Raw genomic sequence first — 18,944 nt, forward strand, 5'->3', positions numbered from 1 at the left:
CGTCAGGAAAGAGGGAAGGAGAGGGAAAGACGAAAGGATGTGGGTTTTAAGGGAGAGGGTAAGGAGTCATTCCAATCCCGGGAGCGGAAAGACTTACCTTAGGGGGAAAAAAGGACAGGTATACACTCGCGCGCGCACACACACACACACACACACACACACACACACACACACACACACATCCATCCACCCGCATATACACAGTCACAAATGTCTGCTTGATCAAATAAAATGTGTACATTAAACTGTGTGTATCTCTTGCTTCCAGCCTTTTAATTGTTTATATAATCTTTTAGGTTCATTTAATATGGGCAAGCATTATTATACCATTCTAAGTTCACCCTTTATATTATACTGTGTGTACTAGTGAATTGTATAAATTTCCTATAGTGTGGAATATCTTTGGTCAAGAGCAGGCAAAACTGACAATAATTGGAAATATTTGTTTGTTTTGAGGATACACCCAGTCAACAAGCAGACCCAACCTCTTTTTGTTTTTTAGTGGTTGTAATGTCCTAACAGCTGTAAAACTTTTTCTAACAGCAGCCATATTATGTTGTTAAAACATTAAACAATGGAAACTCCAGGTAGGAATATTAACAGTGTAGGAAAAGACAGATTACTACCTACTGTAAAGATAACGTACTAAGTTGCAGACAGGCACAATTAAAAGACATGTACACATAAGCTTTTGACCTCGTCTTCCCTCGGAAAAAAAGAAATGCATACCATTTGTTCACACAAGCAAGCTCACCTCATCTCATGCATGCACAACCGCCAACTCCCACAGGTTGGGCCAGAGTGTTAAAATATTTGTATTTTATTCATTTCTTTGTGGTGAATCACTTTGCATGTTTTATTTGAGCCAGGAAAAGGTGTAAGAGTGGAAATAAAATTCATCTTGTTTCTTGAAGAATCAATTTTATTTGAAAATAATTGTTGCATAGGTCACTTGAGGACACTCAAGAACAGATTCTTGCAGTATATTTGTACTTTACAGAGAAGTGTTATGTATCTAGAAAAATATCATTTTACTGTGTCATCACAGAGCTGATACAGACAGATATTGAGAGGGAATGTTACAGTTCTACGTTTTGTCGTTTCATGAACTAGAACATGTTAGGAACATTCAGTTATGTTACAGCTACAATACTCTCATACAAGGAAATATCATGCTTCACACAGAATCAATATTGTGATACCCCCATGACGGCCTTGAAAAATGGAACTAGTAATTACAAGACAGCACAGTGTACACAAGTTTATCTCATTGGTACAACTTCTTCATTGCATTGTCATTAATTTAAATTAAAACAGTATTTGAAAGAGGCACTGCTAGAATGTTGTTGTCTGTAGGATTTTCTTTGCTAAGAGTGACCTTGTTGTGCATACTGGTCTCATTGCATTTCATTCAGCATTGTATTTCTCCAATTTCCTTTGCCCTACAAGTATGACCAAGTCGCCTCGATCCTGAATGCTTGTGCTAGAGATATGAGTTTCTTGCTGGCAAGGTCACATGTAATGAATGGGTGTGATGCATGTGTTGACACCTCTATTCAACACACAGGTAGTTGAAAAGCACTTGGCAGGTTAACAAGTGTGAATACTAATGACAGTACAGGTCTTATTTTTAATCTTCAAACATAACGTCTCTTGAACAGAATAGTAATGTGAGATTGCCAATGTCTTACACACAATCAGTGGTTTTTGTATATTGTTTAAGTTCTTGCTTGTGTTACGTAGATACATATCAAAATAAGAATTTGCAGTTGAGTGTAATTTTGATCCCACGTAGGTAGATGTATATAGATTTTTAAATATTCCAAATGTTTTTCTGCCTTCAACTTATTCCAATGCTAAAGACTGAAAATGACAGACTGTTGACATCTGTGCAATGCAACCATGGTGTTAAGTATGATATTGATATGGCATTGTTGAAATTAGAGGTTGATTGGTGAAAGAACTATAAGCTGCCACAAGTTAAAAGTTTCTGCATCTTTCTGGCTAAAATTGCAATTGTTACCTACTTCATACCTACATGTGTGAATTCTTAATCATGTCCTTCTTGTTGTTGTTAGTGTATGCTCTCATCATTTTTATCTGTGGTTTTTGTGTAAATTGAACATTATTTTTGGTAAACACCAGTTTCATCTTTTGACATTTCAGACCAATCTTTGCTCATAGCTGTTGGTGTTGATTGCCCTGCCAGAATTCCATAATGACCATTGTTTTTGCAGTTCAACTAACGGGAAGTTACTTCTAATCATTCCTCTGATGGCATTCATATGTGGAAAGTGATGTTCATCAATTGCCTCCACTGTAATTTAACTTAGACTGTTGTAATATTTCACTGAGGACGAATGTGACCATCATTAGTTACAATGAGCAGTTCCAAGTAGGCAATAAAAGCAAAAAAAACCTTTCGCAAATCTTGACCTGGAATGTTAAAAGATTCCTCTTCTTGCCAGACAAGGATGCAAATCCAGATCTCCTGCTTATTGTGAACAGTGAGGTTTATTAATTAGTCCATACAAACATGCTCCAAGACCAACAGTATATATATATATATATTTTTTTTTTTTAATGTCACTGATGTCTCTTCCCCATTCAACAAGGGGCAAGTGAGCCAATCTGTATCAGAGACCAAGTGGGTGATGATATTCGGGAAATGTTACAATCAATGAAATTAATTCACTGCTGCACTTACTGTGATAATATTCATTTAACTTGGTAGTTCTCATGTTAGATGTGTTGAAATTGCAATAACTATGTTAGTGGATTGAATTCTTTTATTTCATTGTTTTCATGGATAAGCAAAAATCCCACTCTCGACTAGAACGGCATTCAAAAATATAAAACTGATATGTGATCTGCAACTATAGTAATGCTCCAGAATGAATAGTGACTGCGGTCACATCACTGTCTGTGTGTTATTGTGACTCTGTGTTGTGGCTGCTGTGAGCAGTTCTGGCCCTTGCCAGACCAAATATGGTCTCAGGTGGGATTAGACTCTAGCTAGACAGCATGTAGGCCACTCCAGCTGACCAGTGTGCTTCTACTGTATTCATCACAGCAGATTCCAGATCAGTCATGGTCCTGAGTATTGGCCCCTGGTTTTTGGTGCTAAGATGTTTCAGTTTTCCCTTCTGTAAACTTGGTGAAGTACAGGGTCTTAGATACTAATGATGGGATTCAGCAACTTTGAGTTACACGGTACAAATCCAAGGTCTCCAAGCCTTCCCAGAGCATCTTTACATCCATTCCATCCTCCAACACACAAGGGTGACTGTGCCCCACCCTCTGTTATTGCACATGACCATTTCTGCTGAGAAACGAACATGGTTACTACACTGAGGAATGCGAATATTGGAAGACTTCGTGTACCAGTGCCCTGCATAGTGCCGTCCTGCGTGCTGTGTACTGTATACACAATATATTCGTCATGAGAAATCACAACAGCATGTCAGCTTCCACCAATGCTACAACCTTAACTGCCATCATTAGCTCACTGTCCACTCTAATAATGAGGCAGCTGATGTTTGCTGCTAGGACTTCACTACTCATGTTGGACATACACAATGCACTTTTCCTCTTACTCTGTCTTTCAGCTCTCTGACACCAGATAACTTCTGATGTTACCAAGTCATGCCACCATGTTCTTAAAGTACACTCGTTAACTTATCACAGTACAAGTGTTGTGCTACACATTAACAATTAATACCAGTGTAAACACTGTAAAACTAAGATGTTTTGTGGACATTATGTACTAGACTGACAAGTTGTACTGTTTGTGAATATGGCAGTGTTAGCACAGCTACTGCTCACCACGTAGGTGGCTGCACTTTAGTCTAGTTTAAACTAGCTGGCATTTGACGGATGGTGGGTGGAACTGCTCCTGCCGTCAGAACACCAGTGGGGTAGGGCCCGGCATTGACAGCTCCAACTGTGATGCCTCATGTGTTGTGCAAAGCATTCTGCCTGCCTGTTCTTAGTGAGCTGTTGCAATAGGAGCTTCATGTTACATTTAATTTTATACGCCTTACGATGTGTGATGAAAGTATTTGAAAGAGGGGTGTAGGGGAACATGTAATTTCAGAAGTTTTATTTACTTTTGTGTGAGATAGGCTTAAAGCTTCTTGTTATGAGTGAAGTAGTGACCAAAACAAAAGCCATCTTCCATATCAAACTCAATGCAATGCACAATTGTGGAAACATTCATTGCCAAGTGAGGTGGTATGGCATTAAAGTAAAAAGTAAATAAAAAAATAAAAGACTGGCCCCAGTTAAAATTTTGAAGACTCTAAAGGGTATTTCTATTGCTGCATGGCAGCTGTCTGCAGTCAGTACTTGCTGCTTGGAGTCTAAGCTTTAGGTGGCAACTGGTTTAAATCAGACTATATACTCTGTTGATCGAAAGTTCAACCCTAATGTAAACAAACACACAGTTAGCCACGGCTCAGGCTTTCTTTGTCCCATACATTGTGTTCACGTGGCCTTATTCATATGAGCTATGAACATATTGAAGTTGCTTCGTGTTCTGTAGTGAAACATAGGCGAAAACCATTAAAAAGTAACTAGAAACATATTGTGCTAGATGTCTTGAGAAGTTTAAAGAAGAAAAGGAAATTCTTTACTATTGATACGGCATATTTAAGCAACATCACTTGATTTTGTGACTTAAATGGACGTTGTGTGTCGAGTGTACTAGATGAGTGGTAAGAAAAACAGAAGACGTGTGTGTTAGAAAAGTGAGATGATTTGTAAAAGGTGCTATGAGTGTGTGGCACAGACCTACTAACAGTCATACGTGGCTGTACGTTACAGGGTGTGATTTGTAGTTTGTTCAGAACGTCCTGAACGTGGGCCCTCGGGTACTAGACCAGCTGAATGTTGTGTCTGGTTGTTGCCGACATTAGTGCTCTGACAATACAGTAACTCTGTGTGCCGTGGTCGTTACGAAGAGACGTATCGTGTCATCCGTGACCATAGCTGGGCAAAAAACCGTTAATTATTAATTAACTAAATTAACTTTTCGAGTAACGAATTAACTTTTGAGTTGATTTCAAAAGACATTAAGGGATTCTGTAACTTTTGTTAACTTTCGTTAATCGTTAATTATTTACCTACTATTTTTTGATAATGATGTCTCACCGCCCACGGAAATCGTGTTCTGACAACTTCTGGTCATGTAGAGGTGTGTGGCTACGCCGGGGTGCGAGCGATTGATGTAAACGATCGATTGCGAGCGAGAATATTTACAGTTTATTGTTGTTTGTTTACTGAGTTTGCGTTAATTACTTATTTTTGTTTGTGGATTGATTGTGGAAACTAGATCTTGGAATCAGATTCTAGAGCTACAACTGATGAAAATCCTTGGCCGCATTTAAGTTATTACGTTAATTTTGTATCCAGAATCGGGAGAACAAATATTTTTCGATTGTAAACTGTTCTTGTCCAAAAAAAATCAACATTAAGCGCTCGCACTTAAAAATTTGAAACAACATAAAGGGAGCACATGAATCGTGGTATGTACAGTTTTAAGAAACACGACGGCATGGTCCTACCGAAGAAAGCCAAAAAGGAAAATGAAGCATGGCCATTCAGATATCGACAGCGGAGTCAGTAACAGTAATCCGGTTAAAAGAATTTGACATAGAAAGACTGGAGAGCCATTTGGCATTACAGCCATTGGCAGCGGTGTGTTCCAAGCTAGTGGGGACCGAAGCATAATAAACTTTTTTGTCACGAACATGATTGCTCTACGTCCTCGACGTCCCAGCTAGACTTCACCAAGCAGATATTTTTTTATGTAAGTGACGGTAATAAGTTTGATTCACTTGCTCATTTCTCTTCCACAACGTAAAGTTTAGTACCACCAATCACGATTATCGATTAACTTTCACTTCCGATATATCTCCTGTAAAGTACTGCCTTAACGTTTGACGAATTTAACTTTTTAGTAACGGATTAGGGAAGTTAGTATTTTGATTAACGTTGCCCAGCTTTGGTCGTCTTTGTGGCTGTCAGTGTGTTGGGTTTTGAGAGGCGGAGCTTGCTTCCTTCACACCTCGCACTCCCCGGAAGACTTGATCACGATGTAAAAAAAAAAAAAAAAAAAAAAAAAAAAAAAAAAAAAAAAAAAAAAAAAAAGGGACCGTGCATCTTGAGCACCCGAGTGAAAGCACATCGTGAGGCACTATGCAGGGCCCTGGCATCACCTGCTGTCCTGCTTTAACCAACACTGTAGTCTACAATCAAGTGCCGTCCGGAAGTAGAACCGGGGTTTCTCGTCTTCTAAGGGTTACTGCGTGGGCCGGCTGGCACCGCGGCGCCTCCGCTACAGACTGGTGCTGGCCACCTCGTCGAGGTGGTCGTCGGCGGCGGCCAGCCGGCTCCGGCGTCAGTCGACGTCGTCGATGCGGACGATGGCGGCGGCGACGGCGGGCGGCAGGTGGCTGGCGTTAGCCGTGGCCGTGGCGGTCTGCTGCAGCGGCACCGTCTCCGTGAAGCGGCCCGTGTACGCCACGGTCGAGTTGCCGGCGGCGCCGGGGGAGGCGCCGGCGCCGGCGCACGCGTAGCTGGCCCCCGCCAGCCTGCCGGGCGTGCGCCGGCCGCCGCGCCGCGCCCGCCCCCGCGTCGGGCCCAGCCGGTTGCCGCCCCCGCGCCAGCACCACAGCCCGAACGTGCGCCGGAACTCGCGCCGGAACTTGCCTGAAACCGGCCACCAGCTGCTTATCGGAAAGTGCTTCGGCGAACTGTACCGACAAAATTTCGGAGTGTTCCAACTTCAGCACACCCGCACAAAGAGGACGTAACTTCACACTCGATCTTCACGAGGCCCACGAGAAAGACAGGCCGCGGTGCGTACGTCACGAAGGTAGTCCTGAACACGGTCGCTCGCTTAGCTCAGCAGACAAAATGCGTTTCTAAACCTGTTAACTCGCAGCTGGGCGTGTAAGTACTAACGAGAATTACATCTTTCACTGGAATCTGCTATTACGCTACTGGCCATAAAAATTGCTACACCACAAAGATGACGTGCTACAGACGCGAAATTTAACCGACAGGAAGAAGATGCTGTGATATGCAAATTATTAGCTTTTCAGAGCATTCACACAAGGTTGGTGCCGGTGGTGACACCTAAGTTTCCAACCGATTTCTCATACACAAACAGCAGTTGACCGGCGTTGCCTGGTGAAACGTTGTTGTGATGCCTCGTGTAAGGAGTAGAAATGTGTACCATCACGTTTCCGACTTTGATAAAGGTCGGATTGTAGCCTATCGCGATTGCGGTTTATCGTATCGCGACATTGCTGCTCGCGTTGGTCGAGATCCATTGACTGTTAGCAGAATATGGGATCGGTGGGTTCAGGAGGGTAATACGGAACGCCGTTCTGGATCCCAACGGCGTCGTATCACTAGCAGTCGGGATGAAGGCACCTTATCCACATGGCTGTAACGGGTCGTGCAGCCACGTCTCGATCCCTGACTCAACAGATGGGGACGTTTGCAAGACAACAACCATCTGCACGAACAGTTCGACGACGTTTGCAACAGCATGGAATATCAGCTCGGAGACCGTGGCTGCGGTTACCCTTGACGCTGCATCACAGACAGGAGTGCCTGCGATGGTGTACTCGACGACGAACCTGCGTGCACGAATGACAAAACGTCATTTTTTCGGATGAATCCAGGTTCTGTTTACAGTATCATGATGGTCGCATCCGTCTTACCACCGCGAACGCGTACTGGAAGCGTGTATTCGTCATCGCCATACTGGCGTATCATCCGGCGTAATGGTATGGGGTGCCATTGGCTACACGTCTCGGTCACCTCTTGTTCGCATTGACGGCACTTTGAACAGCGGACGTTACATTTCAGATGTGTTACAACCCGTGTCTTTACCCTTCATTCGATACCTGCGAAACCCTACATTTCAGCAGGGTAATGCACGACTGCATGTTGCAGGTCCTGTACGGGTCTTTCTAGATGCAGAAAATATTCGACTGCTGCCCTGGCCAGCACATTCACATCTCTGACCAACTGAAAACGTCTGGTCAATGGTGGACGAGCAACTGGCTCGTCATAATACGCCAGTCACTACTTTTGATGAACTGTGGTATCGTGTTGAAGCTGCATGGGCAGATGTACCTGTACACACTATCGAAGTTCTCTTTTGACTCAATGCCCAGGCGTATCAAGGCCGTTATTACGGCCAGAGGTGGTTGTTCTGGGTACTGATTTTTCAGGATCTATGCACCAAAATTGCGTTAAAATGTAATCGCATGTCAGTTATAGTATAATATATTTTTCCAATGAATAACCGTTTATCATCTGCGTTTCTTCTTGGTGTAGCAATTTTAATTATCAGTCGTGTATGAAGTCTTACTGATTAACAGTACTACAACAAAGTTTAATTTAAGATCAATACTCGATATAAATCGTATAACGGCTTGTTTATAGCGTTTAGTCTCTTCTGCTTAACAGTATTCATTACTTGCTGGAAGTGGTGCCATATGCAACTAATAATCATTTTAGCATGATTTTATTTTATTGTACGCCAGTACAGCCGTAACAAATTATAAGTATGCCCATGGACTTCCTGTCATTGTAGAACTAATAAGTCAGATTCCATAATAGCGGATTCCAGTAGAAGATACAGTTTTCGTTTGTACGAACACGCTAAGTTACGAGTTAAAAGGGGTAGAAACGAAGTCTGTCTGCTGATTTGAGCGAGCGAGCGAGCACACGACTATGATCGTGACGTACGCGCCGCAGCCTGTCTCTCTCGTAGGCCTCGTGACCTTCAGACGTGACGCAACGTCCACTGAAATTAGTTTAGAATTTCATTCAATCCAAACAACATTTAGTTTTTTATTGATAAAGTATAAAATTTAAAATCTCTAACATGTCGATATGTAGTTCCTTTTAATACTAGAGCATGGCAATACTTTTCATTTATCAAAATCTACAGTTTTTGCAGTTGTGATAAGCCCATTTTCCTACGATATTATTCGGCATATCACGTTTAAAGCTACTCGACTTTTACTTTCTGAATCACGTAACTCATCTTCACTGTAGCACAAAATGAACTATGTTTTTCTTTGTGAATAAAAACACACACAATAGTGGTGCAATATTCTGCCATATTTATTATTTATTTCATAAATCGGCTTTCGGGTATCATCAGGCACAAAAATAAATACGTGGTGCAGAGATTTTAAACTAGTGTATCTACAGAGTATCTCCATTTACAGAGATGAAAATGTTAAGGTAAGATTTAGGAATAAAACGAGAGGAATTATTTCAGTGTGAATGCGATGTAAGATGGGTCAACAGAAACATCCGATCTCACGCGTCGGCTTTGACCCGTGACGTAAGGGTGTTGTGGTATGTGACGTCATTTCAATCTTTATGGTCTATATGTTTTGTCGCTACTCGTTATGTCTAATGAATCAATATTGTTTTTTTCTTTTTTTTATTTGTTTCTTTTTTTTTATCTTTTGATTGACCTACACATTGATCTGTAGCGTAGCCCTGAATACGAGGTTAGGTTGGGAGTTTTTTTTTGGCCGGGGGGGGGGGGGGGGGGCGCAGCCCCCCCTGCCTGGCCTTGAGTACCACTTGTTTATTATTATCTTTGTTTGCTATCAATGTTAGCAGATTGTTCTTGTGAAACCTTTGTGTGTGTTCTTTTTCTATGTGTTTTCGTCTTTGTGATACGTATGCAACGTTTCTATATCCGCCATATTGGAATTGTCGTTTCCGCTATATTTGTGACGTCATGGGTCAAAGCCGACGGGTTAGATCGGACGCTTCCGTATTTCCGTAAGATTATTTAACTGACATGAAATAAGTGACACATTAACTGATGAACTATATACAAACTATACAATTGTTTATAGAAGAAAATAAATTTAACAATGAACTTTGGTGATATATTCCACGGGTCTGTCTGAAAAAAAAAAACAGTCTTGTCTTTAATAGATCGTAAATTATAAACAAATAATGTATACTTGTGAGATTAAGTAGGTAAGTAAAAGTCAAATTTTTAACACTTCTTTTTACACTGAAGTAGTTTCGCTCATTTTATTCCTAAATCTGACATTAACATTTTCATGTCTGGGAATGGAGACACACTGTACATGCACTAGTTCAAAATCTTTTATCCTACAAAATTTCATTGCACCACATACTTATCTTTGTACCTAATGATGCCGCAAGAGCCGAAAGCCGGTTTCTGAAATAACAATAAATATAGTAGAATATTACATCAGTGTTGTGTGTGTATCATTCATAACACACAAAATGTTCTACCAAGCACCGACAGAACAGTCAGTCATGCTATATTTGCATGTTTTCTTCTTACTATATTTACACTGTACATTTGTAAACTTAAAAGTTTATTATGTCAAAACTCCCACATTCCTACAACGTAAGTTATTTAAGTATTCATTACAGCCTTTGTACATCGTTTGACTGCAGATACGATTTCAGATTTCAATCGAAAATGGCTTCCGTATAAAAGCCAGAACTGACTGGAGTATAATGAAAATGGCTCTGAGCACTATGGGACTTAACTGCTGAGGTCATCAGTCCCCTAGAACTTAGAACTACTTAAACCTAACTAACCTAAGGACATCACACACATCCATGCCCGAGGTAGGATTCGAACCTGCGACCGTAGTGGTCGCGCGGTTCCAGACTGTAGCGCCTAGAACCGCTTTTTTTCGTTGAATCTGATCGGGGCGGACGTCGTAAGATACCCTTTTAAGTTCGTTGTTGATCTATTAACTCAGTTTTTTTTATTGCAGAGGGTGCGAACCGCTCGGCCACGCCGGCCGGCGGAGTATAATAAAGAACTTTTTAGTAAATAGAGTGGATATCAATTAAGTACACAGTTATGGAGCAGCAAAACACAAGCAAGAAGAAACTATCAACTTTAGTATAAATCGTGTTTTACACGAACAACTTTCTGGACTACTCGGGATGGATGCATGTTACGTGGCTGCGTGTAAATCAACAGTCGAACGCATCGCGAGTGGGACAGTGATGTCAATGATATACTGATCGTGACAGCCAAATGTTTCTGAGATGCAGTAGTTTCAGAGTGCCATCTACTCGAGCAGTTTTGTGACAATCTACTGCACATACATCTTCATCTATGCTCTGCAAACCACCGTGAGATGATATAGTCGTAGGAAAATAATTTTTTTGTTTTTTTTTTTAACAGCAAAATTTTAGATTTTTGAACATTTAGAGCAAGTTGCCAATCTCTGCGCCACGTTGAAATCTTATCAAGACTTGACTGAATATTTATGCAGCTTCTTTGAGATGGTATTTCATTTTAGATAACTGCATAATCTGCAAAAAGCCTGACTTTACTGTCCTGAAGTTACTCCTACATCTGACGATGACTCTGAATCCAAGGTAGCATGCTGTGTCCTCTGTAACAAAAGGTCCTCAATCCAGTCACAAATTTCACTTGATACCCCATATGATCGTACTTCTGACAAGTGTAGGTGCAGTACTGAGTCAGATGCTTTCCGGAAATGAAGAAATATTGCATCTACGTGGTTGCCTTGATCAAAGCTTTCAGTATGTCATGTGAGAAAAGTGCGAGTTGGGTTTGACAAGATCGATGTTTTCGAAATCCATGCCGGTTGGCATTGAGAAGGTCATTCTGTTCAACTACTCGTGGCAAGTGAGCCATGTGGCGCCCCTCCTGTACTGAGTCTCACCTGTCACAAGTAGCTGTTTTTGTTTACACGTCAGCGCCAAAATTGCGTTTGTTGTGATAGCTATCCGCTGTGCAGTTTCCTACCTGAATGGTGAAAGTGAGGTTATGTGAGGCAGTCCCTCTTACAGAAAAATCGAAATACAGTAACAATGTGTGAACAACCACTCATAACAGAGCTCGCTAATGACCAAAGCTAAATTAGTAGTGGATGTTATGGACAAAGGTCGATTGGTAAATTCTCTACACTCCTGAGAATGGAAAGAAAAGTCATCTAAACATTTCGAAAAATCTATATTTAGCTACTCTATAAAATATGTACTTACAAACAAGTCTAACAATATTTACAAAGCTCCCTTTTACTTTATCCTTTGTATCTTTTTTTTTTATATTTTTTTTGTAATTGTCAAATAACATCGAAAATTATTTTTCTTGTTAAGTCCTTCTGACTTGTTGAATCGATATTTATTAGAAAACGTTCATCCATTTACGTTCTCATTTGGGCCTGTGCATTCTGTAGGCCTTTTCTTTGTACAGTCATTGTAGAACTTTTTTCTTTCAGATATTTTGTCTCTCTTTTAGAACAATAGCAGGAAAAATACTAGGCCCTCGTGCAATCTTTGCAATGTACCACGAAAACAAAGTGAACAACAAAATAAAGACTAAGAATACACCGAAGCCACTACTACAACATGGGCGAGATCTGTGAGAATAGGTTAATTTCCAATGTTAGCAGACGACACCACAGTCACGTATTTCTGCGCATGCGCAATTTGCAGCTTTTGGTATTTTAGAAATCTGCACTTCGCACAGTCGACTCATCATTGACATGATTCACTCGTAGTACTGCTGGTGGCTGATTTACACACGAGAATGTGACGCACACCCACCACAGATAGTAGATTTTGACCAGAAATTCGTTTATGTAAAATGGAGTTTGCTGAACACTGTACATACACAGAAGAGGGACGGTGGCATCATCTAGTAACGTCAGAAGTAAATCAATTCTCCCGCCATTTATTCATTTTATGGTAATGGAGTTAATGACAATAACAATAACTTTCGCTTTTTTCAATCAAATAAATATAACAACCGGAATTAATTTCGTTTTATACTAATTTTACAGATGAATGCGCTCGTGACAATGAACGTGAGTGAAGTGCTTTTTTGGCAGGCAGACAGAAGAGAGTACTCCTTTGAGTATGAAGTGAAACTGAATGTGTAAAATGACTTTCTCGTATGTCTGTATTAAATTTCTGTATGTCCGATGCAGGAAGTTATTACATTGACAGCGTTGATGGCTGTACCTTTAATGGAGAGGCGGTAATAGTAACTGGTCAGTTGTGAATCAGGTCGGCAGGTGGGGTAGCCCATCTTCTGAGAACGTCTGTTTTGCTACTGTTAGCCCAAGGCAGTACTACTAGTATGCATACAAGATCTTGTACCGTGTCGATCCTGTTTTTCAAATGGCTCTGAGCACTATGGGACTTAACATCTGTGGTCATCAGTCCCCTAGAACTTAGAACTACTTAAACCTAACTAACCTAAGGACATCACACACATCCATGCCCGAAGCAGGATTCGAACCTGCGACCGTAGCGGTCGCGCGGTTCCAGACTGAAGCGCCCAGAACCGCTCGGCCACACCGTCGGCAGATCCTGTTTTTATTTTATATTATTTTTCTGATCTGCAATGCTAAACACATCTTTCTTTTCTCCATGTACAAAATTATAATAAATGTAAATTTGATCTAACTCAATAGAGATTCCACATTACTTTGCTAGTAGTAGCTGAATTTATGTTGTCTTACTTAGATACTTTGTTGGTTTTCCTAAATCGCTTAAGAAGGATGCTGGGATGATTCTTAAAAAAAGAACACCGCCGACTTCCTTCTCAATTTATGTCTAATCCGATCTTGTGCTTCGTCTCTAATGACTCCGTCGTCGACATGACGTTAAAACCTAAGCTCCCTTCTGTCTTCCCTCATAACCACAACCTTGGAAAGATTGCCGACTGTACAGAGAAAACCGTGCAAAAACGTAAGTTTCTCAATCTACGCAATGTTTTCTTATCTCAGTGACAGGCGTGGACTCCACAGCTATACGGAGAACACAAATTCTACTAATGGTCTTTGTTAGGTACTGCATATTCTGTTGTCAATTTTCGCCATGCTTGGTCACCGACACTGCGATCAGACGTGAAGCCAAGGTGGATTAAGCCTGCAATAGGAAAAGAATATCAAGCTTTAGGCAACCACAGGAGAGCGACTAGAATGAGTCGGGAGCTGGTATGCCAATGCATACAGGTCCCCCTGTTCCACAAAATGTGGTCCTTTAAGGCCGGAGTTGACGATAGTTTTGGCTTGGAGGCCACTCTGTGGAAGCAGAGGCTAGCGGAGGGACTCACCTTTAGAAATGATTGCGTGCATTAGTTAACTTTGCATTTCAGAAAATGTATAAATTGTTACAGAAAAATTCTGACTGTCTTAAGGGCCGCATGAAACGATTAGCCGACCGCAGTGCGGCCCATGGGACGATATTTGCCCACACCAGCCTTAACATAGCTGTCAATGAATTAACTCTGCACTAGACCTATTTGAAGCAAACTTGTTACAAGAATTGCGATCACCAACAATCACGTTGGATAAAATATTCCTATCTGTCATGAAAATTTACCAGACTTATCAATCTAGATGCATTTGTTGTGAAGGACATCTAATAACTGAGACCGATGGATAAAGGTGATTCAGTACGTACCAGCGTCAGTAATGTAGAGACGCTGAAAAAAATTATTTTTCAGTATAGAGCCCTCATAGGCATTCGTATTTATCCAAAAACTCTAACCCCTGCTTAACCTCTACGAAAAATAAGAGTTGTCAATATCTCCAAAATACGACTCTGTCTCGACGATGACGTTCTTATTTGAGCAGAATTTTTCACCTGTTAGCCATGTCTTGATGTTTGGCAACAAGAAGAAATCGCAGCAAGCCAGGCTGAGCAAATACGGGGTTACGGCTACGATTAATAAAGCAATTCATGCAGTTTCTTCTGCATCTGCGTGACTGCTCTACAGTTCTCACTTAGCCAGCTTTGCACGATTTCCCTATAGTTCCATTCTCGAACAGCGCCCGGGAAAACCACCATTGAAATCCTTACGTGCGTGCTATGATTTCTCTTATTTTATTACTTTTATAATTTCTGCCAATGTGGATGGACATCAGCAAAATATTCTCACATTCGGAGGAGAAAGTTGGTGATTGAAATTTCGTGAAGAAATCTCGCCGCAACGAGAAACGCCTTTGTATTAATGACTGTCATTCCTAACTCGCGGATCATATCCGTGATTCTCTCCCCCCTATTTCGCGATAGTACAAAACGGGCTGCCCTTCTTTGAACTTTTTCGATGACCTTCATCAATTCTATCTGGTAAGAGACGACTTCAGAGAAATCTACTGCCACATTGTCGTGATGAAACAGCCCTTCTTCTTCACCAAATGGAGATATGGTTCCTTCAGTTTCTTTAGAAGCGATCCGATATCTCTCTGTGGTGTTGTCTAGCTACCGTTTCCCCATTTTCTACAAAGTTTATGAGTAAGACGGTTTACACGTACATATCGCGCATACATCATTGGTAAATTTTTTCCAGCTGATTAGACTGACCTATCTCCTCAGCTACTTTGTGCATTTTCATTTGATTATCAGTGAGAATCGTGTTGTGGATTTTTTTTTTTCAAAATTTGCTGGGCGTCCTGAGTGGTCCTCTAAAACAGACGCTCGGCCGTATTTAAATTTGGTGAATCGATAATGTGTGAACATTGTCACTGATGGTTCTGGATCGCCAAAGACAACATCAAATTTTGTTTTCATCTCCGTACAATTACTTCTATCCAGAAGCAAATATCGGATCACTGAAGGAACTACGCCTTTCCATCTCGGGAAAGACCATGTAGCACAAATCACTGAAATGGCTGCCACATCCAAACTATCCTATGAATGAGTGTGGGTTGTGTTTTAGCGTCGTCTAACAGATAACAGCACACAATAGCTATATCTACTTTAACGAGCCCACATGTATATTTTGGATAACCCTCATTAAGTGTCAAGTATAACGCATAACCTATTTCGTACTGAATCGACGTCTGTGATTTACATTTATTGTAAAAACACATCTAGTCACATTAGCTTTCTCTTTTAAATGGAGTGTATGTTGTCTGCATTCATCGTAAATTAACACCACTGTTGAATTTGTTAGTGTCCAGAACTTGAAAAACGTTTCAGAGGAACAGTAAAATTTGTACCAAGCTTTTCTGTTGTAATAGCAATTTCATATTTACTATAAATCGCCTCAGTTGTGAAACACTATTGGTTGTTGTTGTGATCTTCAGTCCAGAGACTGGTTTGATGCAGCTCTCCATGCTACTCTATCCTGTGCAAGCTTCTTCATCTCCCAGTACCTACTGAATCTGCTTAGCGTATTCATCTCTTGGTCTCCCTCTACGATTTTTACCCTCCACGCTGCCCTCCAGTGCTAAATTAGTGATCCCTTGATGCCTCAGAATATGCCCTAATAACCGATCCCTTCTTCTAGTCAAGTTGCGCCACAAATTTCTCTTCTCTCCAATTGTATTCAGTATCTCCTCATTAGTTATGTGATCTACCCATTTAATCTTCAGCATTCTTCTGTAGCACCACATTACGAAAGCTTCTATTCTCTTCTTGTCCAAACCATTTATCGTCCATGTTTCACTTCTATACGTGGCTACACTCCATACAAATACTTCCAGAAACGACTGCCTGACACTTAAATCTATACTCGATGTTAACAAATTTCTCTTCTTAAGAAACTCTTTCCTTGCCATTGCCAGTCTACGTTTTATATCCTCTCTACTTCGACCATCATTAGTTATTTTGCACCCCAAATAGCAAAACTCATTTACTACTTTAAGCATCTCATTTCCTAATCTAATTCCCTCAGCATCACCCGATTTAATTCGACTACATTCCATTATCCTCGTTTTACTTTTGTTGATGTTCATCTTATACCCTCCTTTCAAGACGCTGTCCATTCCGTTCTGCTGCTTTTCCAGGTGCTTTGCTGTCTCTGACAGAATTACAATGTCATCGGCGAACCTCAAAGTTTTTATTTCTTCTCCATGGATTTTAATTCCTACTCCGAATTTTTCTTTTGTTTCCTTTACTGCTTGCTCAGTATACAGATTGAATAACATCGGGGATAGGCTCCAACCATGTCTCACTCCCTTCCCAACCACTGTTTCCCTTTCATGCCCCTCGACTCTTATAACTGCCATCTGGTTTCTGTACAAATTGTAAATAGCCTTTCGCTCCCTGTATTTTACCCCTGCCACCTTCAGAATTTGAATGAGAGTATTCCAGTCAACATTGTCAAAAGCTTTCTATAAATCTACAAATGCCAGAAAGGAAGGAAGGAAGGTTTGCCTTTCCTTAATCTTACTTCTAAGATAAGTCGTAGGGTCAGTATTGCCTCACGTGTTCCAACATTTCTATGGAATCCAAACTGATCTTCCTCGAAGTCTTCTTCTACTAGTTTTTCCATTCGTCTGTAAAGAATTCGCGTTAGTATTTTGCAGCTGTGGCTTATTAAACTGATAGTTCGGTAATTTTCACATCTGTCTCTCTTCACTATCTGAATAACTTCTTTTATCTCATCATACATTTCATCAATCTCTTCGTCATCTGCGGAGCTAGTTGGCATGTAAACTTGTACTATTGTGGTAGGCGTGGGCTTCGTATCTATCTTGGCCAAAATAATGCGTTCACTATGCTGTTTGTAGTAGCTTACCCGCATTCCTATTTTTTCTATTCATTAAACCTACTCCTGCATTACCCCTATTTGATTTTGTATTTATAACCCTGTATTCACCTGACCAGAAATCTTGTTCCTCCTGCTGCCGAACTTCACTAATTCCCACTATATCTAACTTTAACCTATCTATTTCCCTTTTTATATTTTCTAACCTACCTGCCCGATTAAGGGATCTGACATTCCACGCTCCGATTCGTAGAACGCCAGTTTTCTTTCTCTTGATAACAACGTCCTCCTGAGTAGTCCCCGCCCGGAGATCCGAATGGGGGACTGTTTTAACTCCGGAGGATGCCATCATCATTTAACCATGCAGTAAAGCAGCATGTCCTCGGGAAAAATTACGGCTGTAGTTTCCCCTTGCTCTCAGCCGTTCGCAGTACCAGCACAGCAAGGTCGTTTTGGTTAGTGTTACAAGGCCAGATCAGTCAATCATCCAGACTGTTGTCCCTGCAACTACTGAAAAGGCTGCTGCCACTCTTCAGGAACCACACGTTTGTCTGGCCTCTCAACAGATACGCCTCCGTTGTGGTTGCACCTACGATACGGCTATCTGTATCGCTGAGGCACGCAAGCCTCCCCACCAACGGCAAGGTTCATGGTTCATGGGACACTATTGGTAATACTTTTATGATATCGCACCTATAAATTAAGAGAATCGGCAAGATTAACTTAAAGTTATTTGTATACTATTCTGTGAAATGCACCAAGCACCACCATTATGTGTGTTCTTCTCGGACACAGGATTAGTTAGTAGCTGTTCATGAGCAGGTGGAAATTGTTGTGGTTACTGTCAAGCGACTGGAAGCTGCTATGAATGGCCTCTAGAGCATTGTACCAAAGGTCACAAAGGTACCGGTATCTCAGATACTATCCTTTCCTGTGGATAACGTCCCTTCTGCTGGAAATACAAGATCGATGACTACTCGTCTACTTGACTGTGAGTGATGTGTTAGTGGTGGGAGCGCTGTCTTCCACTGAAATCGAAACAAAGCCAGGGACACCCACTTCACGTGTTGAAAAATGTGCTCTGTCCCCTATGTAAAATCTATTAATCGTTGGCAACTTAAACGTACGGCGAATAATGGTACCTCACAGAGAAATGGCAGAAAGGGATGGGGACGAACATTATGAGCACTCACTGTGTATGGCTGAGGAGCTCGTTCACCATGTTGAAGGAGCTGTCCCACTAGCCACTGAGGCAACAGGGTGTAACCAACTTCAGATTGTAGCGCACATTAGTACAAACGAAGCCTGTAGTTTGGTCTCTGAAGCCATACTTGGATCATTGCACAACTGCAGAGAAAGTTGAGAATCCCAATATTTCCCACAAAGTTTGAACGAAACTCACAGTCTGCAGCATGCT

At 41.2% G+C, this 18,944-nt stretch overlaps 1 protein-coding gene across 1 annotated transcript in view; it reads right to left on the reverse strand.

Annotated features, from left to right (window-relative positions):
- Nucleotides 1–6,400: 6,400 nt before the first annotated feature.
- The window catches only part of LOC126092716 (orexin/Hypocretin receptor type 1-like), a 116,148-nt gene continuing 103,604 nt past the window's right edge, over nucleotides 6,401–18,944 (reverse strand). The window contains exon 8 of the mRNA XM_049908439.1: nucleotides 6,401–6,711. Coding sequence (XP_049764396.1) covers nucleotides 6,401–6,711 — 311 coding nt within the window. The remainder of the gene's footprint in view (nucleotides 6,712–18,944) is intronic.

The sequence above is a fragment of the Schistocerca cancellata genome, chromosome 7 (genome assembly GCF_023864275.1).
Source record: "Schistocerca cancellata isolate TAMUIC-IGC-003103 chromosome 7, iqSchCanc2.1, whole genome shotgun sequence".
NCBI lineage: Eukaryota > Metazoa > Arthropoda > Insecta > Orthoptera > Acrididae > Schistocerca > Schistocerca cancellata.